This window comes from Pseudorasbora parva, chromosome 1 (genome assembly GCF_024679245.1).
Source record: "Pseudorasbora parva isolate DD20220531a chromosome 1, ASM2467924v1, whole genome shotgun sequence".
In the NCBI taxonomy this organism is placed as follows: Eukaryota; Metazoa; Chordata; class Actinopteri; order Cypriniformes; family Gobionidae; genus Pseudorasbora; species Pseudorasbora parva.
The window spans coordinates 34,215,791-34,236,667 of NC_090172.1; the positions used below are offsets into that span (position 1 = coordinate 34,215,791).

General features: G+C 40.3%; 1 protein-coding gene across 1 annotated transcript; it reads left to right on the forward strand.

Moving 5' to 3' along the window:
* The first annotated feature begins 1,986 nt into the window (after window positions 1-1,986).
* Window positions 1,987-3,681, forward strand: LOC137084188 (uncharacterized). The gene is made up of 4 exons (XM_067450208.1): window positions 1,987-2,004; window positions 2,113-2,356; window positions 2,482-2,764; window positions 2,874-3,681. Exons 2-4 carry the CDS (start codon window positions 2,274-2,276, stop codon window positions 3,519-3,521), a joined length of 1,014 nt encoding a protein of 337 aa, XP_067306309.1. The 5' UTR covers window positions 1,987-2,004; window positions 2,113-2,273; the 3' UTR covers window positions 3,522-3,681.
* The last annotated feature ends 17,196 nt before the right edge of the window (window positions 3,682-20,877 follow it).

The following is a 20,877-nucleotide window of genomic DNA, read 5'->3' on the forward strand; positions in this document are numbered from 1 at the left end:
TACTTCTGCGTCCTTGTCTGCGTTGACGTACAGTACACATGCAGATGGAGCATGTGTACCCCTGAGGGAAGGGTTCTGGCAGGCCGATCACAGCACTTGCAGTCCCTGTAGAATTGATGCATTGTTACATTTTCGAAGAGGTGCACATCACGGTACGTCATTTGCTATGGCAAAACTCGATGCAGAAGTATAAATTGGGATTTAGTATGAATGGAAACTGACATGTAGCCTAATGGTAGGCAGTAAATATGTCATCAGAAAACAGAAGAGATGTGGTAAAAATTACGAGAGCCTACATTTAAAAAAATATAAACCATTTCAGAATGCACCACATTCAAATGTGTAGCAGCACTACATTGCTCATCACATTTAACCTACTGTGATATGTAAAACAATGTTTCTCTGATTACATTTTTACCATGTAAAGGTTTTAATTGAATTTCATCTTAACACAAGCTGGAATGTTGTTTCAGCATATCTGGTGTGCTTAGATGTAATCTGTGCACTTCAATGAAACATAAGCATGTGGTGCATGGTGGAGTTTATACTGCAACACTGTGTTGTTGTGCATGCATTCATTTAAAACTACAATGGCAAGGCTAGATGCCTTCAAAAGGAATGCATACACTGCAAGAAGGAAAAAAGAAAATACAAAAATAGTGGAAAAACACAAAAGGTAGGCTACTGACAATTTTCTGCCAGGCAGTAGGTGTTAAGTTTACAGACATTTCCTTCAAACCTAAAACACAATCCAATTGAAAATGTAAAACACCAGGGGGAAATCAGTACAGAAAAGTCCTTCATATTAACACAGACCTATTTTTACAGACCTTTCTTAGATGGAAATGTTATAGTGTTTTTCTTTTTCAAACCAACCAAATATATTATTTTCTTCAACTGGGAAGAAAGTATACAGAACATTACATATATTTGCTTTTAAATTGGTGCCTAAGTGTTGTGTTTGAGAAGATGAAAGAGACACAAAATTGTGCTTTGTGTAATATGGTTTGCAGACACAAAACATAATGTTATTGTCTCTACTCTGGTGCAGCGAGGAAATGTGTGGTAAATAGGCATGCTATTCACAGTGGAATGCTTTATAGGAAAAGGTGCATTTCATGGTAAAATTGTTCAATCATCTCCACTATGCTCTTTAGAGACATTCACAGAGAAAGAAAAACATGTTTACTTTTTATTGTTCCACAGTTTAAAGGTAGAGAGGTGAGTAAAAGACTAGGAGATCCCATTATCACAAAGGCTATGAAGTAACCATCTTAAAATTACTTTTAAAATGCTTTTTAGAGCATAAAGACAGGTAGATGTTTATACATTCTTATTTAGAAAAATATATTAGATACACACACACACACACACACACACACACACACACACACACACAAACACACAACAGCAGTTTTACAAAGGACAGACATATAAAAAATGGGTAACACCTTAGAATAACGGTCTGTCAATAATAAGTAACTGCCCAAAGTAATGCAGAGTACTACTTCAGCTTCTACTATTATCCAATATAGAAACAAGCTTACAGTTTTTTACGATTGTTTACACACTAAAATTAAAATTTCCACACAATTAGCAAAATTTTACTCCAATGAGCAAAACACCTCCACAGATTTGCACAACATTACACACAATGTCTGCTTCACCATTTTTGCAAAACATTAGTGATTTGTAAAACTCTACACACATTTTCACACCTTAGACACAGATAAGGGTTGTGAGGTTACTTCCTTGTAATTACAAAGCACCGGATTGCCAATTACCACACTAATGAACGAATTGGATAAACACATCTACCAGGTGTGGAAGCACACATTTGCTAATTTGAAAACGCAGCACTCAGGTGTGCTATAAAAGGCAGCAGGTGAGTTCACCTGTCTTCAACAAAAATGGAAGGAGTTAGAAGAAGAAGAAGAGTGAGAATGAGAGGGGGAGCTCAAAGAGGAGATGAAGGCGGTAGAGGAAGAGGAGAAGGAGGTAGAGGTAGAGGAGAAGAAGGAAGAGGAGAAGGAGGTAGAGGAAGAGGCATAGGTAGAGGAGAAGGAGGAAGAGGCATAGGTAGAGGAGAAGGAGGTAGAGGAAGACACCTAGGTAGAGGAGAAGGAGGTAGAGGAAGACACCTAGGTAGAGGAAGAGGTAGAGAAGGACTTGAAGAGGTGATAGAACCTGAACAAAGAAGACGAGGACCAAATTTGACTCGAGAAATCCGTGCAACACTTATTGACCATGTTATCAACCATGGACTGACACTGATGGAAGCTGGACAAAGAGTTCAACCAAATCTCAGCAGAAATACTGTTGCGTCAGTAATTCGGACATTTCATCGAGAAAACAGGTAAGCTAACCACACAGTATACATTGAAACTGAAGCTTGTATAATCAATATTGTTTACTGTGACATTTGACAGTAGGCTGCATATATATATTTATTTATTTTTATCTTTTTTTTTTTTTACTTAGGATTGAGGGTCGAGGACACCAAGGTGGAAGGGGCCCCATGTTTAGTCATGCACTAGAGGCCGCCATTGTGAACATGGTTTTGGCCAATAATTGTATCAGGCTACGAGAAATCCAAGCCAATATCATCAATGATGATAATATTTTCAATAACATCCAACGAGTCTCTCTGTCAACATTAGGTCGAATCCTAAAGAAAAATCAAATATACATGAAGCAACTGTATCGGGTACCATTTGACAGAAATTCAGAGAGAGTGAAACATCTGCGCAATGAGTATGTGGAGGTATGCATTGTTCATCTGACTATGTGGTATCATGCCATAATGTTCTGTCACAAAAAAATACTGTGCTATAGATATTGAATAGCATCCCATTTTCTTTCATGTGTTTCAGAGAGTCTTGCAAATGGATGCTGCTGAAATTCAACATGAATTTATATATGTGGATGAGGCTGGATTTAACCTTGCAAAAACAAGAAGAAGAGGGAGAAATGTAATTGGGCACAGGGCAATCACCAATGTGCCAGGGCAGCGAGGGGGTAACATCACCCTTTGCACTGCTATCACACAAAATGGGGTCCTCCACCACCATGCAAATCTGGGACCCTATAATGCAAATCTGATACTTGCATTTCTTGACCGATTGCATGAGATTGTCACAGCATTACACCAAGTGGACCAGATGCGGTACATTGTCGTTTGGGACAATGTCTCATTTCATCGGGCTGCTCTGGTCCAGAACTGGTTCCATAATCACCCTGATTTTGAAGTTTTATACCTTCCCCCATACTCCCCCTTCCTGAATCCTATAGAAGATTTTTTTTCAGCGTGGCGGTGGAAGGTATATGACCTGCGGCCCTATGACCATTTGCCCCTCATTCAGGCCATGGAACAGGCATGTGATCTTATTGAAGCAGCTTCAGTGCAGGGGTGGATTCGTCACACAAGGCGATTCTTCCAACGGTGCCTTGCCAATGAAGACATAGCCTGTGATGTGGATGAAATCTTATGGCCTGATCCAGCCAGACGGAGAGACGGATAGTTACAGTATTCTTGTTGCTTTTACAGTAGTTTTCTTTCATTTCTGTTTACTTTTACTTTACTTTTCTTCAGAGTTGAAGTGTATGTACTGTAATTCATGCAGTAATTTTTATTTGTCTATAGATTTTATTTGTTTACAGTAATTGATATCATTGTTGGTTGATTACTGTAACTGATTATGGTAAGAAATACTGTAATTATTGAAATAAATACTTGAAATATTCAGTCTGCAGCATCAAGTGTTGTGGAGTGCTTGGTAAGGTTATAGTAGGCCTACAGTATTTGTCTACATTCTCCTTATATCTCAAAACAAATCATGAATAATGTTGTGAGTTTCTCACTATTTTTTGTCACCTAAATTATCTCTTACTTACAGTAAGAATGCCTGGCCAAAAATCTATTTATTTATTTATTTTTTACAAATGTGTTTTTTATTTATCACAGCAGTGTGAAACTGGCTGCAATAGTACATGATCATTGATGACTGTGTTGGTTAAATGAAAACAAATAGCATTTTCACAAATATGTGTATGTTTTGACTGAAGTGTGTCATTTTGCAAACAATCTAGGAATTTTGCTAATTGATTGTGGTCTTTGGATAATTGTGATTTATATTTTGACAAAAAGAACTCCGTTTTCAAAATTGCGTGTAAACAATTGAAAAAAACTGTAAAATATTAGTTCACTTCAAAATGGAAAATGTCCTGATATTTTACTCACCCCCATCTCATCCAAGATGTTCATGTTTTTCTTTCTTCAGTCGAAAAGAAATTACGTTTTTTGTGGAAAACATTCCAGGATTTTTCTCCACATTATAAACTTCGGTGGCAACCAAAATGTTGAAGGTCCAAATTAATGCAGTTTCAAAGTGCTTCGAAGGGCTTCAGTGCGATCCCAAGCGAGGAATAGGGTCTTATATAGATCTGTCTTTAAAAACAACAACAACAAAAACTCAATCACGTCAAAAATGTCACACTACATAGATGGAAGTACTACAGTTTTGCTTCATTAGCTATAAAGTATAAAAACATTTTTTAACATCAGCAAAATGAAAAGATCCACAAAATCATGCTGGTTGCAGGTGGAGAAGGGAAGACAAATAACACTTGACAGCAACTTAAGTTCATAGGAGGACACAAAATAGTGCCATTGTCCCACAGTGTGTCATAAAAGGAGACAGTCGAAAAGTATCAACATCTGACTTGAGTGATCCAACCTAACATGCTCTCATGAGGAAAGTCACTTTACTTTTATCCATGAGCAGCAGTAATGTACGATGGCACGTTTTGTGAAGCCAATTTTACGCCTGCGTATTGAAATGTGAAATAAGATTTGAGAGCTACTACGATTATCACTCCATTCCTCACACAAAGCCGCTGTAAGGTGTTGTCAAAAGCCTTGGACTATAACAAAAGTTGTATGAGCTATATTATATATTTTTATATTAATATGACTGTACATCTCTCTCATATGAAACTGTTGTGAAGTGGTATAATGTGTGTAACAGTATGCATGTTAATCCAGTGTGAGATCACACTGGCTTTTGTAATTCATAAAGTGCTGCAACTAAAAATATATGCATATTGGAGCTCCCTTTAAGTGCCTTGTGGGTCGACCAGCCTGAGAGGCTGATATGGATTATGTTTGTTGACATTTTGCATGTGATATTTTATCTAAAAATATTGCTTTTTAAGTTACGTCTATGTTTTGTGTTATTCAAACATGTGATAATATTCAAAGATGGACAATATGTCCTCTCTGGGCAGAAAATACAAGTCTAAATGGGGTTCTGTAACTAGTTCTGCGCCTAAGAATCAGGAAAAGTGACATTAAAATGAGTTAGCTTACTTGCATTGCACTGCTCAAGACAAAATATCAGGCTCTGGAGCTGAAGAGTCAGAAGATAGAGTCAGATCCAATGTTCACTTTGCGGCCATATTTGCAACACCTATTTTGGGCAATCCTATCTATTTGAATGGAGTAAACCTGAAATCTCTAAAACAAACTCACATATTTCATAACATATTTCAAATCAGCTAAAAATCAGACATTAACTGTCTGATAAATGTTGTTTCTTATGCTTAAAAAAAAAGCTTATTTTAGGCCAGATGAGCCATTGCCAACCGAGGCTCATTGCAAATACGTGACTCTGCCTACATTATTGCAACACCTTAAATATGTACCCCCAGTTATGTTTACCTGCACTTTTTGGGTGAAACGTCCACCGGAGGCCCTAAGTGGTAATATTTTTTCTCCATTCCCAGACTGACCTCATGAAATGATTTATGTATGACACGCCAATTCGCATGCCAAATTTGGCGTGCTATCAAGACGCATAATCGCTTTTTAGCGTGTTTATCAACGCTGTTACATTCTATCCCCCTACACTGCCCCTACCTCTTAACCTACCCATCACACACACACACACACACACACACACACACACACACACACACACACACACACACACACACACACACACACACACACAGCCCCTAAACCTACCCATTTGTGTATTATAAAAAACAGGGTATAACAGGCAGATACGACTGCATGCATAATTTATTCAAAATTTTCCGGTTTCTATAGGAACCGGAGCTTCTAACGGCAGCTGCAGTAATGCAATGACTTTACCAGTGACAAATTTTACCAAGAATACCCTATTCCACCAAAATGCGCCGTGCAGTTTCTCTCATTTATAACTAATAGAAATTAATAATCTTTATATTTCTATAGCCTTTGTTCAGACTCATCACTGTAGCATACAGATCAGCTTCTGTCTCAATATTTTACGGTGGTTCAAGAATGAGGTTCTTGAAAGAGATGGTAGAGACATAGATAAAAGTCTGCATAGAGTAAAATGTCACCTCATGTCTGGTCATCAAGGGTGTGTGAAATACTCTTCACATTCATAACACATTATAAATGTAGGCCTACCTGTCAGGACTCTTTCAGAGATAGGACACTGACACAAATGAGCAATAAGAGTTTTTTAATAACAAGACTGAATACTAGAGGCAGCAGGAGAGTGAGGTGTGAAACAGATCAAACAGTAGGGCAGATGACACGTGGACTGACAGAAAGGATGACCACAGCTACTTTTGGGTGGGCACCGTGCCTGAGAGGCAGCACCAAGCAGGAGCACACAGGACCCAAAGCAAGTAGATCTCAGATGTGGCCCCAATCTTGCTGCCAGAAACTCACAGAACCAGAGGCTTGTTAGACAGCTGCATCAGACTTGCTGCCAGACAGTGAGAGTTTGTGGCCAGAGAACTCCGGATATGGGGCGGGGTAGGAATAGACACGAGAAACAAGACGAGACTCCACAGATATAACTGGACCGCACAGAGAAAAAATATATTCTACAACGAATAACTGGAACTAGCAAACACAGAAAAGAACAATAACAATAGTAACAATACAGGCAAAACAGGAGGAAAACAAAAAATAAATCTTAGGAAACGTAGAGCAAAATGAAGACTAAAACCTGGACTAGACTAATATATATATATATATATATATATATATGATTAGAAAGTACATTCAAAGCTAACACTGACAGAGAGAGCTAGCACTGACAGACCGACTGACCAGATATGCAAGAGACACATGCATACATAGAGTGAATACATACAACAAACCAGCAAAGACAAGAGGGAAAGAAGCTCAATATAAAGGGGTCAGCACAAGAGGATCACATGAGTACAAGTAGTGAAATGGGGACTAAACAAAGTACTAAACAAGGAGGCGTGGTAAAGGGAAACAAAGAGGTGGGACTAGAGGAACACATGGGCAACACAAAAACAGAAGACAAGACAGAGCCATGTGGTCAGACTCAAAACAAACAAAGAAACATTGAACAGACTAGAGACAAGACAGACAAGACTGTCAGGGCAGGAACCTGACAATACTTGCTTTTCAAATATTTGAAACCCTCAAAGAATTAATAATTCACATCCAAATTTTGAATCAATTAAAGTAAGCTGGATTGAACAAAACTATGTGCCTCATTCCCAGTGACTTACAAAAAAACACAGCAGTTTTAATTTATTGGGATTAGCTGTGACCATTGAGCTAATTTTTTATGCTGATGAGATATTGTTCACCATGTTGAATTGTGGGTTTTTTGTGGGGTTTTTGCCTGCCAATTGTTGCTGTGTAAATGTAAAGGCACATAAATGACACAAAGTAAGGATTGCTATCCATAATGACTGTGTAACCAAGCATTCGTCTAGGGTGTGTCTAAATGTAAATTATAATTTCTCCCTTGCGGCAGGCAAAAACATATTTCTACAGCAAGCCCTGAAGCAGCACACACAGAGACACTCATTCACAGGGCAAAGATATTGCAGGAATTGCATTCTAATTTGGTCTATTACAATTGTTTACATATGCATGGCTCTCCTCTTCTAATTTCAGATCCACATTGATTTGCTGCCAAAATGGGGGATTGCAATACGTGACTCGAAATGTCACAGGCAGTCATTTCATCTTTCGCCCTTCGTTCATTCTTAATCAGTGAGAGAGGAACAGAGGAAGGTGAATTTTTAGGAGAAACAGATCAACCTTGTGCATCCTGCATGTTTCATTTTTGTCTTTCAGTAATAAACTGATTTTTGGTTTATATTTTATAATAAAAATGTCTCTTTCTGTTATTTTATTTATTTATTTGTAAAGATTCAAAATGATTAAAATCACCTGAAACCCACAATCAGAGCATATAAATGTAATATTAGTCAGATATTTCCTAGGCATGGTGAATAATTTCAAGACAGGCCACACCACTTAGATTTGTCCTAAAAAAAAATCTGAAACAAAGTGCAAGTCATATACCTGACCTGGTTTGGTATACACCAATACAGTCTTAATTCCTATGGACCACATTCACTAGATGCTGAGCTTTTTCAAGGACAAGATGACACTCAGCTGAATTCTGAGTCAGAGATTCACAAAAAAGTACATGGAAAATGTTGTTTGTATTTTTGAGCAATATTCCATTTTATATAGAAACCAATCATAAGCTTCATCTTGTTATTCTCTCTATACTTCTTTGATAAAGCGTCATTAACAGTCTGCTTCTCCTCTCTAAACTTATGTGGCATTAGTTCACTAAAGTTCTTGTTTGCCAATGGTCTCAAGGGTCTTTCAAGAGCGCCAAGCTCTCAAAGAGGTGATCTGATTGAGCACGGCTGATGACGAACATTGAGATGTGTGTGAATTTCCCTAAAGAGGTGGCTATGCTCCATTAGAATAAGAATGGCTTGGCTGGCTGATTGCAGGGTATGGTGAATGTCTTAGAGCATGTGTGGAGATATAATACTCAAATTATCAAAGATATTCGCTTCCCTTAATTTCTATTCTTCTTCACATTTATTGTATTTCTGGTTATTCACATGCCATGCATTTTAATTAGCCACCAAACTCAACAACTTACAAAATTACCCACTGATTTAATATTAACTATAAATCCATTTAATGGTGCCCTCATGATTATTGTCCAACCAAAAATTGTTCTTCAACCCCAAAGAAACAACCCCATGCAACACAACACAACATATTTTAAGACTTGTGCAATGCCCATTCCCTCAATTATACTGTCACATAACAGCAGTTTTTCCTGAGAATTGTAGAAACATAAAGACAGACATGTCAGTTTCCTTTAAATTCTTCACTTCCTACACTTTCAGTTGAGCCCTATTCTTTGAATTCTTTCAAGCAGCAATTCTAAATGAGTCATAAATGTAGAGAGTGACAATATTGTGAGCTTCAGCATATTCCAGGGTAAAGGAAATTTTTACACAACAGCAATGAAAAATGAAACGTTTTTTCCCCAAGTTCATGTTAAGAGTCAACAACCCCTCTTTCCTGAAAGAGCAAAAATATCCACACATTTTCAGTCACATGCAAAATGTCAGAAAACATAATTTGCATACATTTCTTTGGGAAAGCAAAACATCCTTTATTCATCCCCAGATGAACATATTTTGAATTCGGTTAATCAAAAAACATACCTTATATAGACTCTAGCGTGCCTGAAATGTCATTGATACTGGATTAAATCAAACCCAACTTTCCATTTTATGTCACATGGATAGAAGAGTTTTGGCGGATTCACTAAAACACTGTTCCACTCAGTCTGTGTGTTAATTGGCACAGGGTCCGTTTAATCTCAGCCAGGCTCTGGGTTCTAGCTGATCCTTGTCTATCCTTAGTTGGCTCCATACAACCCCCAGATGAATTGCTATAGAGGACTGCTCACCAGATGGGCTGAAGTCCATCATCTCACCTGCTGATCTCTGTTCCTGATCATATAAAGTCTCCTGCTGCTCCAGAACGTACAACACAAAAGCTAAAAATAATAAAGTCCCTGCTCACAAGCATGCTTTCGAGCTTTCGAGGGTGGGACTTGGGCGCTGAACATGCTAATTGGTTGAGTTCACGCAGCATTTTGATTGGTTGACTCCACAATTTCACCCCACTATTTTTAAAAGTCTGTGTTGTGGTGCGTGAAGTAACTGTTGTTTGGTATTAGAAGGCAACCCGTAACCCGTGTTTTTCCAAACTTCTACCCGTGAAACTGCACTGGAACGACCGTTAAACCTGTGACGTCCCATCCGTGAACTCATACTAGATCGATGTACTCACAGTCTGACGCAAGGGGGTAATCTAGCACTCGGAAAGCGTACCACCCATACCGTAGCGCCATTGCTAACCATGCCATCACCTGCTGTTAGCATACCATTGACTCCCATTCCTTTTTGCATCACTTTGACAGTGAATAACTTTACATCTGAGGCATTTAAAGACTCCTTTTGTCCATTGTTTGTTTCTAAAGAAACACGACAATGCATAAAAGGCTCCACTACCTTGTATCTTACACTATCACCCCGTAGAAGCTGTTTTTGTAAAAATAGGCTAACGGTTACATCATAACCAGCGCGACTCTGTCGCACAGTAGAGAAATTACCGTATAGACAGGAGGAGACGCTCAGAAACAATCTTTTACTGTCTATGAGGCAGTCGGGGGGACGTGGGGACATAAAGTCTGATAAAGGAAAAGAATGGGGAAAAGCTCATAGTGAGCCAAAAGCAAAGAGACAAAACATTTAAACAACGTGATTCAGATTTCACTTTCCACAACTAGAAGACTTCAAACTATTAGACAGATTGCTTATGTCACATCTACGTCCTCAAGCTCTGTCTGAGCCTGCGCACTCAGCCATCAGGAACTGAGTGCTTCTAATTGACTTCACAATTCGCCGTTGAACTCTATGGGGTCGTTGTGTCCATTTCTTTTACTGTCTATGGTCTGACGTCACATAGCCCGCGAAACAACAATGGCATCTCCTACGGATGTGGTGTTTATGAAAGTCATACATTAAAAACCTAAACATTTATTAAAATAAGGCACTGTTTTAACAAGATTTATCAGCAAATGTTATGCATTATCAGCAGGTTTTCTAGCGTTATCCAGTTTCCAGTCCATTGACTGCAAGAATACATTAATACCGAATGCATTTCCAAATAGGCTATATAAATAACATAAATGCGACTTTAAGTCATTCAACGACTAATTCAAATCAATTATATATAGCTGCAGGGCCATTCTTTGCTTCAGCAACATTTAGTCTGAATGACAAAAAAAACTAAAGATGCAGTCTGCGGGAGATGTGGTTAATATGCTAGAAATTGAAAAGTCAATTGGAATTGGGACAAGTCTGCACCATGATAGGATACAAGATAATTACACAACTGATAGGCTGTTCCACAAGGATAAGCTTATCTCAGAGCTTAAAATGTGTGTGTGCTTATGGTTTTCAGTGATAATAATTCATCAATAGCATATGACTGAAAACTATTACTGAGAATAAATGATGGTTTGAATTAGATTGGACCTTAAATTTGTTCAAAATTGAAAGCTTAGAATGAATGTTTGTTCAACTATGTTTGTACTATCTCAAAGTAATGCAAAGATCACAGCTGTTCATTCAGTTATATGACCCAGCACACATTCAACTGCTCTGAGAGCACACATATTTTATTTAAGCTCCTGATGATTATGCTCTGACTGTACCCATAGCCTCATTAAACCACCTCTAGTGCCATAGTCTGTCCAGACCATTTTTATAGCAAGACCAGGTGGTCAGTCTAACATGATTTATTCCTTTTCAAATCCTCTTTCTGGTTCTGCAGGGGGGCTCTTTGTGGCCCAAATCAGTGTTCTGATTAAACTGCAGCGCTTTGAGTCATTGGCGCCTTCAGCCGCATAGAAACGGAGAGTTTAAAAGAGCTTGATACCGATAAAGAAGTGTATTTTCCAGCATATACTTATTTGGATCCAATCATCACATAAATGGGAAAAATGAATCATTTTACTTTTTATATTCTCAGCTGCCCTGCTCTGTCTTGCTTTCTTTTTTTACAGAAGTCTCAAAGGAGGGAATGCAGCTGTCTGCCCTTTTGTTCCCTCACTCATATGATTTTAGAGAGAGAGAGAGAGGGGTGGGGGGAAAGAGTTGTATTCCCCAGATCTTTATAGTGACTCAAATAAGTGAGATTGAAATAAACATGCTCACATGCTGCTGTCCATATCATGCATGTCTGATCCTGTTTGTTTTTATTTTTTGGCGAAACACACTTATGTATACACGTTCTCCAGCTCCGTCACCCTAACCTGCTTTTTCCATCCTCCAGCTGTTGCAGCTTATTGTGGTTCAGCTTTCCATCTGTCACTTGTCTAGTATTGTCATTTGCTGTATTTTTTTGAGGTTATCCTTTCTGATCTCTGGGGCCTACACTATGAAGCCAGTTTAGGTGGCTGGCCAGATATGTTTCCGTTTAGTTTTTGCCATGTTTGGGTTTTAGGCACCTTGAAAGTGGCTCAGCTTTTTGCAGTGTTCATCACTATAGTAACTTACATTCCACGGCTAACCTGTTTTGGTTTGAGACCTGCCCGGTTATGTTCTAGGTCAGAGTTCTTCAACCCTGCTCCTGGGGACCCACTGTCCTGCATGTCACACCTAAACTCCTAAAGTCTGGATAAAAGCCTGAGTTGACAGATAAATGTGATGATCAGCATTATGGTACAGCTTCTGTCAACTTTAATTTAAGAAAAGTTTCTATTAGCAAATAAATAAATAAATCCATTTATATTCACATTTGGTTAAAATGCTATGAGAGTAATGTTTTGTTTGGTTGAATATTGATAGGTCTATATGAAAATATTTTTTTATGAAATGATAGGCTATGTAAAATATGAAACTAAAACACCCAGTGGGTGATGGCAAATCACAACCTTAATGAATCATTAGTAATTCAAACAGCTCAAATTTTCGCCAAAGAAATAGTTACAAAGCCACAGCAAAACGGAGGTGCATATCCGAGCAACAAATGCTAATTACAGTTGTCTTTTCGCTTCTCCACCCAAAATAAAGTTAATTGTACTGTCAGATTTCGATTTTATTTTATTTTCTTATGACCTTTGCACTTTGAGATTCTTCGCAATGAAAAGTGTGTTATAAATAAAATATATTATTTATTATTTGTGCCATTTGAACACCCTTCTACTTCAATGGGATATCGACCCTTCTACTTTTGTCTGACCAAACCAGATAGTGGTAGGCAGTTTTAAGTTTTTCTTTCTCCATAATTGCACTAAATTACCCAGTAAAATAGACAGCTCTAATATTTGCACATGTATGCAAATCAACTTTCCCCTGACTCGGCTGTCTAATTTCTGTATGTCATGATTTACATATGTCTTGTCCAATCAGCGGTCAGTATTCCATTCACCGTGTCACTTCCGGTGTGTGGTACATTCCCTTTCCGTTAAGAATCGGTCATTGTAAATTTGCTTTGGGACTGGTAAAAGTGTATTGCATCTTGTTAATTTGTTTTCCTAAATGTACATTTGTTTTGTCCTTGGTAAAAGTGTTTTGCCCACGTAATTGTGTTTTATGATAGAAAAAATGTTTTCCAAAATGTAAATTTGTCTCGAGCTTCGTAAAAGTGTTTCACACTTTGTAATGTTGTTTTGCACTTCCCGGCCACCGTACTGATCATATCTAAATTTTTCAGTTGGCCAAATTGAAATTCTGTGAATTTATAAATTTTTCAGTTGGCCAAATTTTAAATTCTGTGTAAAGATCCAATATCTGAATAGAATAGTAAGGTAGCCTACATGATTACACTCCTAATGGGCAAGGCTTTGGACTGGGCCTCTGCTTTGTGGGACCAGGAGTCTCCAGTAAAAACTAACTGCTATGATTTCATTTCTGAGATGAAAAGTTTTTCACCACCCAGCCAGCAGAGGGGATGTGGACCACCGCCTGCTCCACCTCTCTCAAGGTACTCGAAGTGCAGCAGAGTTCATTATAGAGTTTCGCACTCTTGCTACAGAGAGTGGGTGGGATCAACGTGCTTTGAGGGCTACCTTTCACCATGCTTTGTCTCCCGATAACAAGGTTGAGCTAGCCTTCCGAGACCATGCGCCTGACCTCGAGTCCCTTATTGGTGTGGCTATCCGGGTAGATCATCGGCTCAGGGAACGCCAACAGGAGCGACAACTGGAGACTAGATTTTTCGAGTCAGCCAGCGCTGTTAAGCTGCCGTTGTCTCCTAGTGCACCAGAGGAGCCTATACAGCTGGGCGGAACCAGAATTTCCCAAGCCGAGCGAAATCGACGAATAAGGGAGAAATGCTGTCTCTACTGTGGTAAGCCAGGTCACTTTCGCTTTGCCTGTCCTGAGTTGTCGGGAAAAGCCAACTCAGGAGGAGGGGTGCCAGGGCGAGAATAGGAACCATCCCCTTCTCGGCATGACAATCCAAGCTACTGTCACTCAGGGTAACCATCATCACCAAGTATGTGCCTTTGTTGACTCTGGAGCTGCTGGGAGTTTTATGGACTATGAGATGGCCAAGAGACTCGCTATCCAGCCAGCAATTCTCCAGAAACCCCTTAACATCACAGCAGTTGATGGCAGTCCTCTGGATTCAGGAGAAGTCAGTCAATGTATCCATCTCTCCAGCTACGAGTGGGGCAACATCAGGAATGGATACAGTTCTTCCTGATTCATTCTCCTAAACTTCCTCTAATTCTCGGCTTCCCATGGCTGACGTTACACAACCCACACATTGACTGGTCCAAAGGAGTCGTTAGAACCTGGGGAACTGACTGCTAAATTTTAGGTAATGCCTTCTGCCATTCTTCCAAGCTTCTTCAGAACCCTCACTAGATATCTCCAGGGGGAGATCTGCATTTATTTCAGAGATCCAGTCCACAGAAGTCATGGCCGTTCCTGAAATCGAGCCAACTGCTACTAAGTCTCTTGCTCATTGTCCTGAGTTATCCCGAGTCCCTCAGGAGTATGCAGACCTCAAGGAAGTCTTCAGTAAGACCCAAGCTGCCACACTACCACCTCATAGAGCATTTGACTGCACTATTGAATTAGTTCCTCGTACTTGCCCACCACGTGGAAGGCTCTATTCCCTCCCTGAGAGATTAGCCATGGACAAATATCTCAAATAAGCCTTGGACAGTGGATTCATCTGTCCATCCACCTCACCTGCAGGGGCCGGCTTTTTCTTTGTTGAAAAGAAGGACAGGGGTCTCCGACCTTGCATAGACTATCGGGGTTTAAACCATATAACCATCAAGAACCGGTACCCTCTCCCTCTTTTGTCCACAGCTTTTGAAATCCTGCAAGGGGCTACCATCTTTACCAAACTTGACCTTCGTAATGCGTACCATCTAGTTAGAATCTGTGAGGAGGATGAGTGGAAGACGGCGTTCAACACCCCGACAGGCCACTACGAATACCAGGTAATGCCGTTTGGCCTGGTCAATGCACCAGCTGTCTTCCAAGCCTTTATTAACGATGTTCTCCAAGAAATGCTGAATATCTTTGTGTTTGTCTATCTGGATGATATTTTAATTTTCTCCCAAAACTATGAAGACCATGTTCAGCAGGTTACACAGGTCCTGGCCCAGCTACTGAAACATAAGCTTTATGTAAAGTTGGAAAAGAGTGAATTTTATGTTCCAGGAGTTTCCTTCCTTGGCTTCACAGTATCAAAGGGCAGCCTTCAAATTGATCCAGGCAAGATAAAAGCAGTTTTGGATTGGCCTCGACCAACTTCAGTGAAGCAGGTACAGCGCTTTTTGGGTTTTTCCAATTTTTATAGAAGATCAATTAGAAACTTCAGTTCTGTTGCCGAGCCTCTTTCTGCATTGACCAGGAGTTCAAATAGGCCATTTGTGTGGACCAGCAGAGCAGCTCACGCCTTCAACAAACTAAAATAGCTCTTTACATTTGCCCCAATCTTAACCCTCCCTGATCCAGAACTCCCTTTTGTGTTGGAGGTAGACGCCTCTGATGTGGGAGTAGGCGCTGTCATATCACAGAGAACTGCGATAACAAGCGATATGCTTTCTTCTCTCGTCAGCTTACCTCAACACAGAGAAATTATGATATTGGGAACCGGGAGCTGTTGGCTGTTGAGATGGCTTTAGAGGAGTGGAGGCACTGACTGAAGGGGGCCAAACAGCCATTCCTCATCTGGACGGACCACAAAAATCTCACTTACATCCAGCAGGCAAATTGAATGCCCGACAAGCCCGATGGGCCCTCTTTTTTAATCGATTTAATTTTACTCTCCTATCATCCAGGTTCTAACCCCACTTCCAGAGTGGTAGCTCCCATTCAATGGGATATCGAAACAGCAGTTAAGAGGGCCCAACGGCAGCAGCGAGGTCCAGGTAATGGCCCTCCAGGGTGTCTCTTTGTTCCTAACCTTCTACGTTCTAAAGTTCTGCAGTGGGCTCACTCGTCTCTCCCTTCTGGACACCCTGGGATCACTAAGACATGCAAGCACATCCAGAGGATATTCTGGTGGCCTAGATTGCAGAGAGACGTCCGGGCTTCTGTTGCCACTTGTGCTGTCTGTGCTCAGAACAAGGAGCCTAGGACCCACCGTCATGGCCTGCTGCACCCACTGCCCATACCAAGACGCCCTTGGTCCCAAGTTTCCTTGGACTTCATTACAGGATTACCACAGTCTCAAGGAAACACGGTAATCCTTGCAGTGGTAGACAGATTCTCTAAGACTTGTCACCTTCTACCTTTGTCCAAGCTTCCCACAGCTAGCCAAACGGCAGAACTATTGATGAAGCATGTGTTTAGAATTACCGGCTTCCCCCAGGTTATGGTTTCTGTTCGGGGCCCGCAGTTTACTTCCCGGTTCTTGAAGGCCTTTGGCCGACTCATCGGGTCTTCCATCAGCCTGTCTTCTGGCTTCCACCCCCAGTCAAATGGCCAAACTGAGAGGGTAAATCAAGAAATTGAAAAGACATTGAGGTTTGGTTGCAGACAACCAATCTACATGGAGCTCTCATTTAATGTGGGCTGAATTTGCACATAATACCCTTTACAATTCATCAATAGGTATGTCCCCTTTTGAGTGTCAGTATGGTTTCCCTCCCCCTCTATTTCCTGGACAGGTCCCAGAGGATGATGTTCCAGCAGCCACACAGCTGTTCTGCTGATGCCGGTGTTCCTGGCAAAGAGCAAGTATTGCCTTATTGAGGGCTGCCCAACAACAACGGAGGCAGGCAAACCGACACAGAAGGGTAGGACCCACACTTCGAGCGGGACAAAGGGTGGAGTCCCGCAAGCTAGCCCCATGATGCATTGGCCCTTTCAAGATCCTAAAGAAGATTAACCCAGTTTCCTATAGACTCCTTCTGCCCAGGTCCATGAAGATCCATCCCACTTTTCATGTTTCCCGTTTAAAACCTGTTGCTTGTTCTACTCTGTCTCCAGCTAGGAAACCCACTCAAGCACCTCGCATCATTGATGGCCAGCCAGCTTACACGGTCGCAGGCTGATGGATTCTCGAATGGATTGGGGGAAGGTTCAATCCCTTGTGGACTGGGAGGGCTTTGGCCCAGAGGAGCAGTCCTGGATTCCTGCTTGAGATATTTTTGATCCGACTCTCATCTCAGAGTTTCGCCAAGCCAAAGGGAACCGTTAGAAGAACGTCATGTGCCATTCCTGGGGATGATTAAGGTGCCCTCCTTAAGCTTCCCTGTCATGCTCCCTCCAGTTCTCCAGATGGCACTTTAACCACAGGCTCAGTGCTCTCCACTACTGCAGATGGCGCTAGTGTATTTAATTGTACTCTGAGCACTCCTCGTTAGCCCTGATTCCCTTCACCTGTGTCTTGCCCTTTATAAGTGGGCTTGTACCCTGCCATAATGCCATTGTGTTCAGTCTTGAGCCTATGTTCCCCAGTCTACAGTCTCCAGATCTCAAGATAAGTTTTGAGCCTTATTGTAACTTTTTTTTTTGACCCTTGTGTCTATTTTTGTTTCTCTGTTTTTGGAAGCTCTGCTTTCCTAGTACAAAGTACTTTGTGCTTTGGTTTTTCAAGTAAAGACTATTTTTATTTTTTGGAAGACTCAAGTCTCTTGACTCTTTTCTCTTCTGCTCTTGGGTTCCATTGTCTGAGAGATAGCTCAGTGGAGAACATACCATACTTAGAACACCAGAGACCCGGGTTCAAGTCCAGCTAAGGATGGCATCATTACATTCTGTGAATTGATGCAATTTAATTCACAGAAATTAAATTCGGCTGAAAACTGAAAAATTTAGATTTTAACAAGTCACTTGAAAAATTTTACTCGGAGACCTGAATTCAGGTGTTTCAATCACTTCCACGGCCACAGGTGTATACAGTCAAGCACCTAGGCATGCAGACTGCTTCTACACACATTTGTGAAATAATTGGGGCTCTTAGGGGCTCAGTGAATTCAAGCGTGGTAACGTAAAAGGTTGCCACCTGTGCAGTGAGTCCATTCGTGAACTTTCCCCCGAACTAACTATTCCACGTTCAACTGTTAGTGGTATTATAACAAAGTTGAGTCAATTGGGAACAACAGATTCAGATTAGCTCAAGAACAGTGCATAGAGAGCTTCATGTCTATGGGTTTCCATGGCAGTTGCATCCAAGCCTTACATCACCAAGTGCAATGCAAAGGATTCAGGGGTGTAAAGTAAGCCACAACTGGACTCTAGAGCAGTAGAGATGTGTTCTCTGGTATGATGAATCACACTTTTCTGTCTGGCAATCCGATGGATGATTCTGGGTTTGGCGGCTGCCAGGAGAATGGTACTTGCCAGACTGCACTGTGCCAAGTGTAAAGTTTGGTGGTGGGGTGATGGTAAATGGACTGCATTTTGTATAGCTCTTTCAACAGACCTGTGGCCATCCAAAGTGCTTTACATATTGCCTCACATTCAACCATTCATACAAAGATGGCAATAACAGCCATGTGAGGCACCATCCAGCTCGTCGGGAGCAGATGGGGTGTTTTGCTCATGGGCATCTCGACACTTGGTCAAGTGGAACCGGGGATTGATGTTTGTAGACAACCTACATGAAGCACTGAGCCACTGCCACCCCCCGGGATTATGGTGTGGGGTTGTTTTTCAGGGGTTGGGCTTGGCCTCTTAGTTCTAGTGAAAATAACTTTTAATCCATTAGCATAAAACAATTTTGACAATTTCATGCTCCCAACACTGTAGGAAGTTTTGGGATGGCCCCTTCCTGTTCCAACATGGCTGCGCACCAGTGCACAAAGCAGGGTCCGTAAAGACATGGATGAGTACATTTGGTGTGGAGGAAGGGTGTGGAATTAAAAAGCCCCTACAGATTAAGAATGGGATGTCATTAAAGTTCATGTGCATGTTAATGCAGACGTCCCAAAACTTTTGCCAATATAGTGTATATCAAGTTAGCATTTTTAAGCATTTTCATCAAACAACATTTTTTAAACAAAATAGGAATGATTTGACTATAAACAGAATAGGAAATATCATAAAGGTCCTTTGGGTAATTTACTGGTCATAAAAAACATTTATCCTAGTGATTAGCAGTATTATGGAATTTAACACTTCATTCATTTATATTGAAAGTTATAAAAAATAAAATAAAATTGATCAAATTCAAACCTGGAGCATATCTATCTGCAGGTGCAAGTCACACTCATATTTGTGTTGCCTAAGGTGTGTAAGATGACTTAATTGGACATGGTGAAATGACACGTCTGGTACTTTATCCTTTGAGATCATGTGAATGAGTGAGATGCAGCTATGGTGGAGGAGCAAATACAACTACATATCTCGGTGTCTGTGCTTATGTGTTTTGTTGCAATTTTCTCTAGCCTGAAAAGTGTTTATTTGAGAATTCAGAGAAAATATGGTTGCAGTTAAATACTCTGCAATTACAGTGCTTCAAATAACACTGTGAGATCTCTGAGAAATAAACATGTTTGAACATATTTAAGTAAATACGGCAATGCCTGCCAATTTATCTTTTATAATTCTGTGGATTGTGTTGAATATGTGTTGAACATGAAGTATCACCTCTGCCCTCTAATGGACCTGTACATCAAATCTTTTTTCTCACTAATATAGACTCTTTCCACCAAACTTCACATTTGCTCATAAAGATATAGCATGGCTGTCAGCTCAAGTAAAGGGCAATTAAGAAGGGGAGCACGGAACAATGCCCTCTACTCATGACTGTCCAGATTAAGGCCAGCTACACTCCTGGAATTTGCTTCATATCTACTTTTGCATGCCCACTTAAGGGCAATGAAAGGAGGAACAGTAAGGCTCTGGGCCCTGGAACATATATGACCCCTAGCAGCCGTGTTTCTCCACCTCATTGCCACAGATATGGAAATACTGAAAAGCCAATGTAAGCCACCTGCAAAAAAATAAATAAATAAATGCATATGTAGGCTTGTTTCACCTAATGATTTAATAATGTGGAAACAATACATAGTGCATGTAAATATAACAAGAGTATACGGAGCATTGTAATAATACTGCACAGGGAACCTTCAGAATGGCATAAACATGGAAAACAAGTCAATGTATTTTATTTGGCATATTGTATTGAAACATCCCAGTTTCCCAATCTAGATTAAATTGTACAGTAGCCATTGCTGGTAAACAACAAAATATATGTAGGTGAAAACGAAACACCTTGGATCTCCTCCTGAGTGAGAACTACAGGATGGAAATTCAGCAGGTGGTTTTATGCATTTTGGAAGATTGCAGTGTTATTTTTACTGAAAAGAAACAATGGATGGTTTCAGCATTCCTCATTTCAACTGAATCTTAGAGCTGTATTCTAAACAGTGGAAGAACAGTGGGTGGAAGAACGACAGAAAATGTAGGTGCACAGATGAGAATGATGAAATCTGATAGTGATATCACATATATTGCTTATTGAAATTTGGCCAGTTAAAGGGATTGTTCACTAAAAAATGAAAAATTGCCCCATGATTT

What these genes read in the sequence shown, in the direction of transcription:
- LOC137084188 (XM_067450208.1), top strand. Translation starts at nt 2,274, where the DNA reads ATGGAAGCTGGACAAAGAGTTCAACCAAATCTCAGCAGAAATACTGTT. An exon ending in ACATTTCATCGAGAAAACAG is followed by an intron (nt 2,357 to 2,481) that starts GTAAGCTAACCA and finishes TTTTTTACTTAG; the next exon opens with GATTGAGGGTCGAGGACACC. An exon ending in TGCGCAATGAGTATGTGGAG is followed by an intron (nt 2,765 to 2,873) that starts GTATGCATTGTT and finishes CATGTGTTTCAG; the next exon opens with AGAGTCTTGCAAATGGATGC.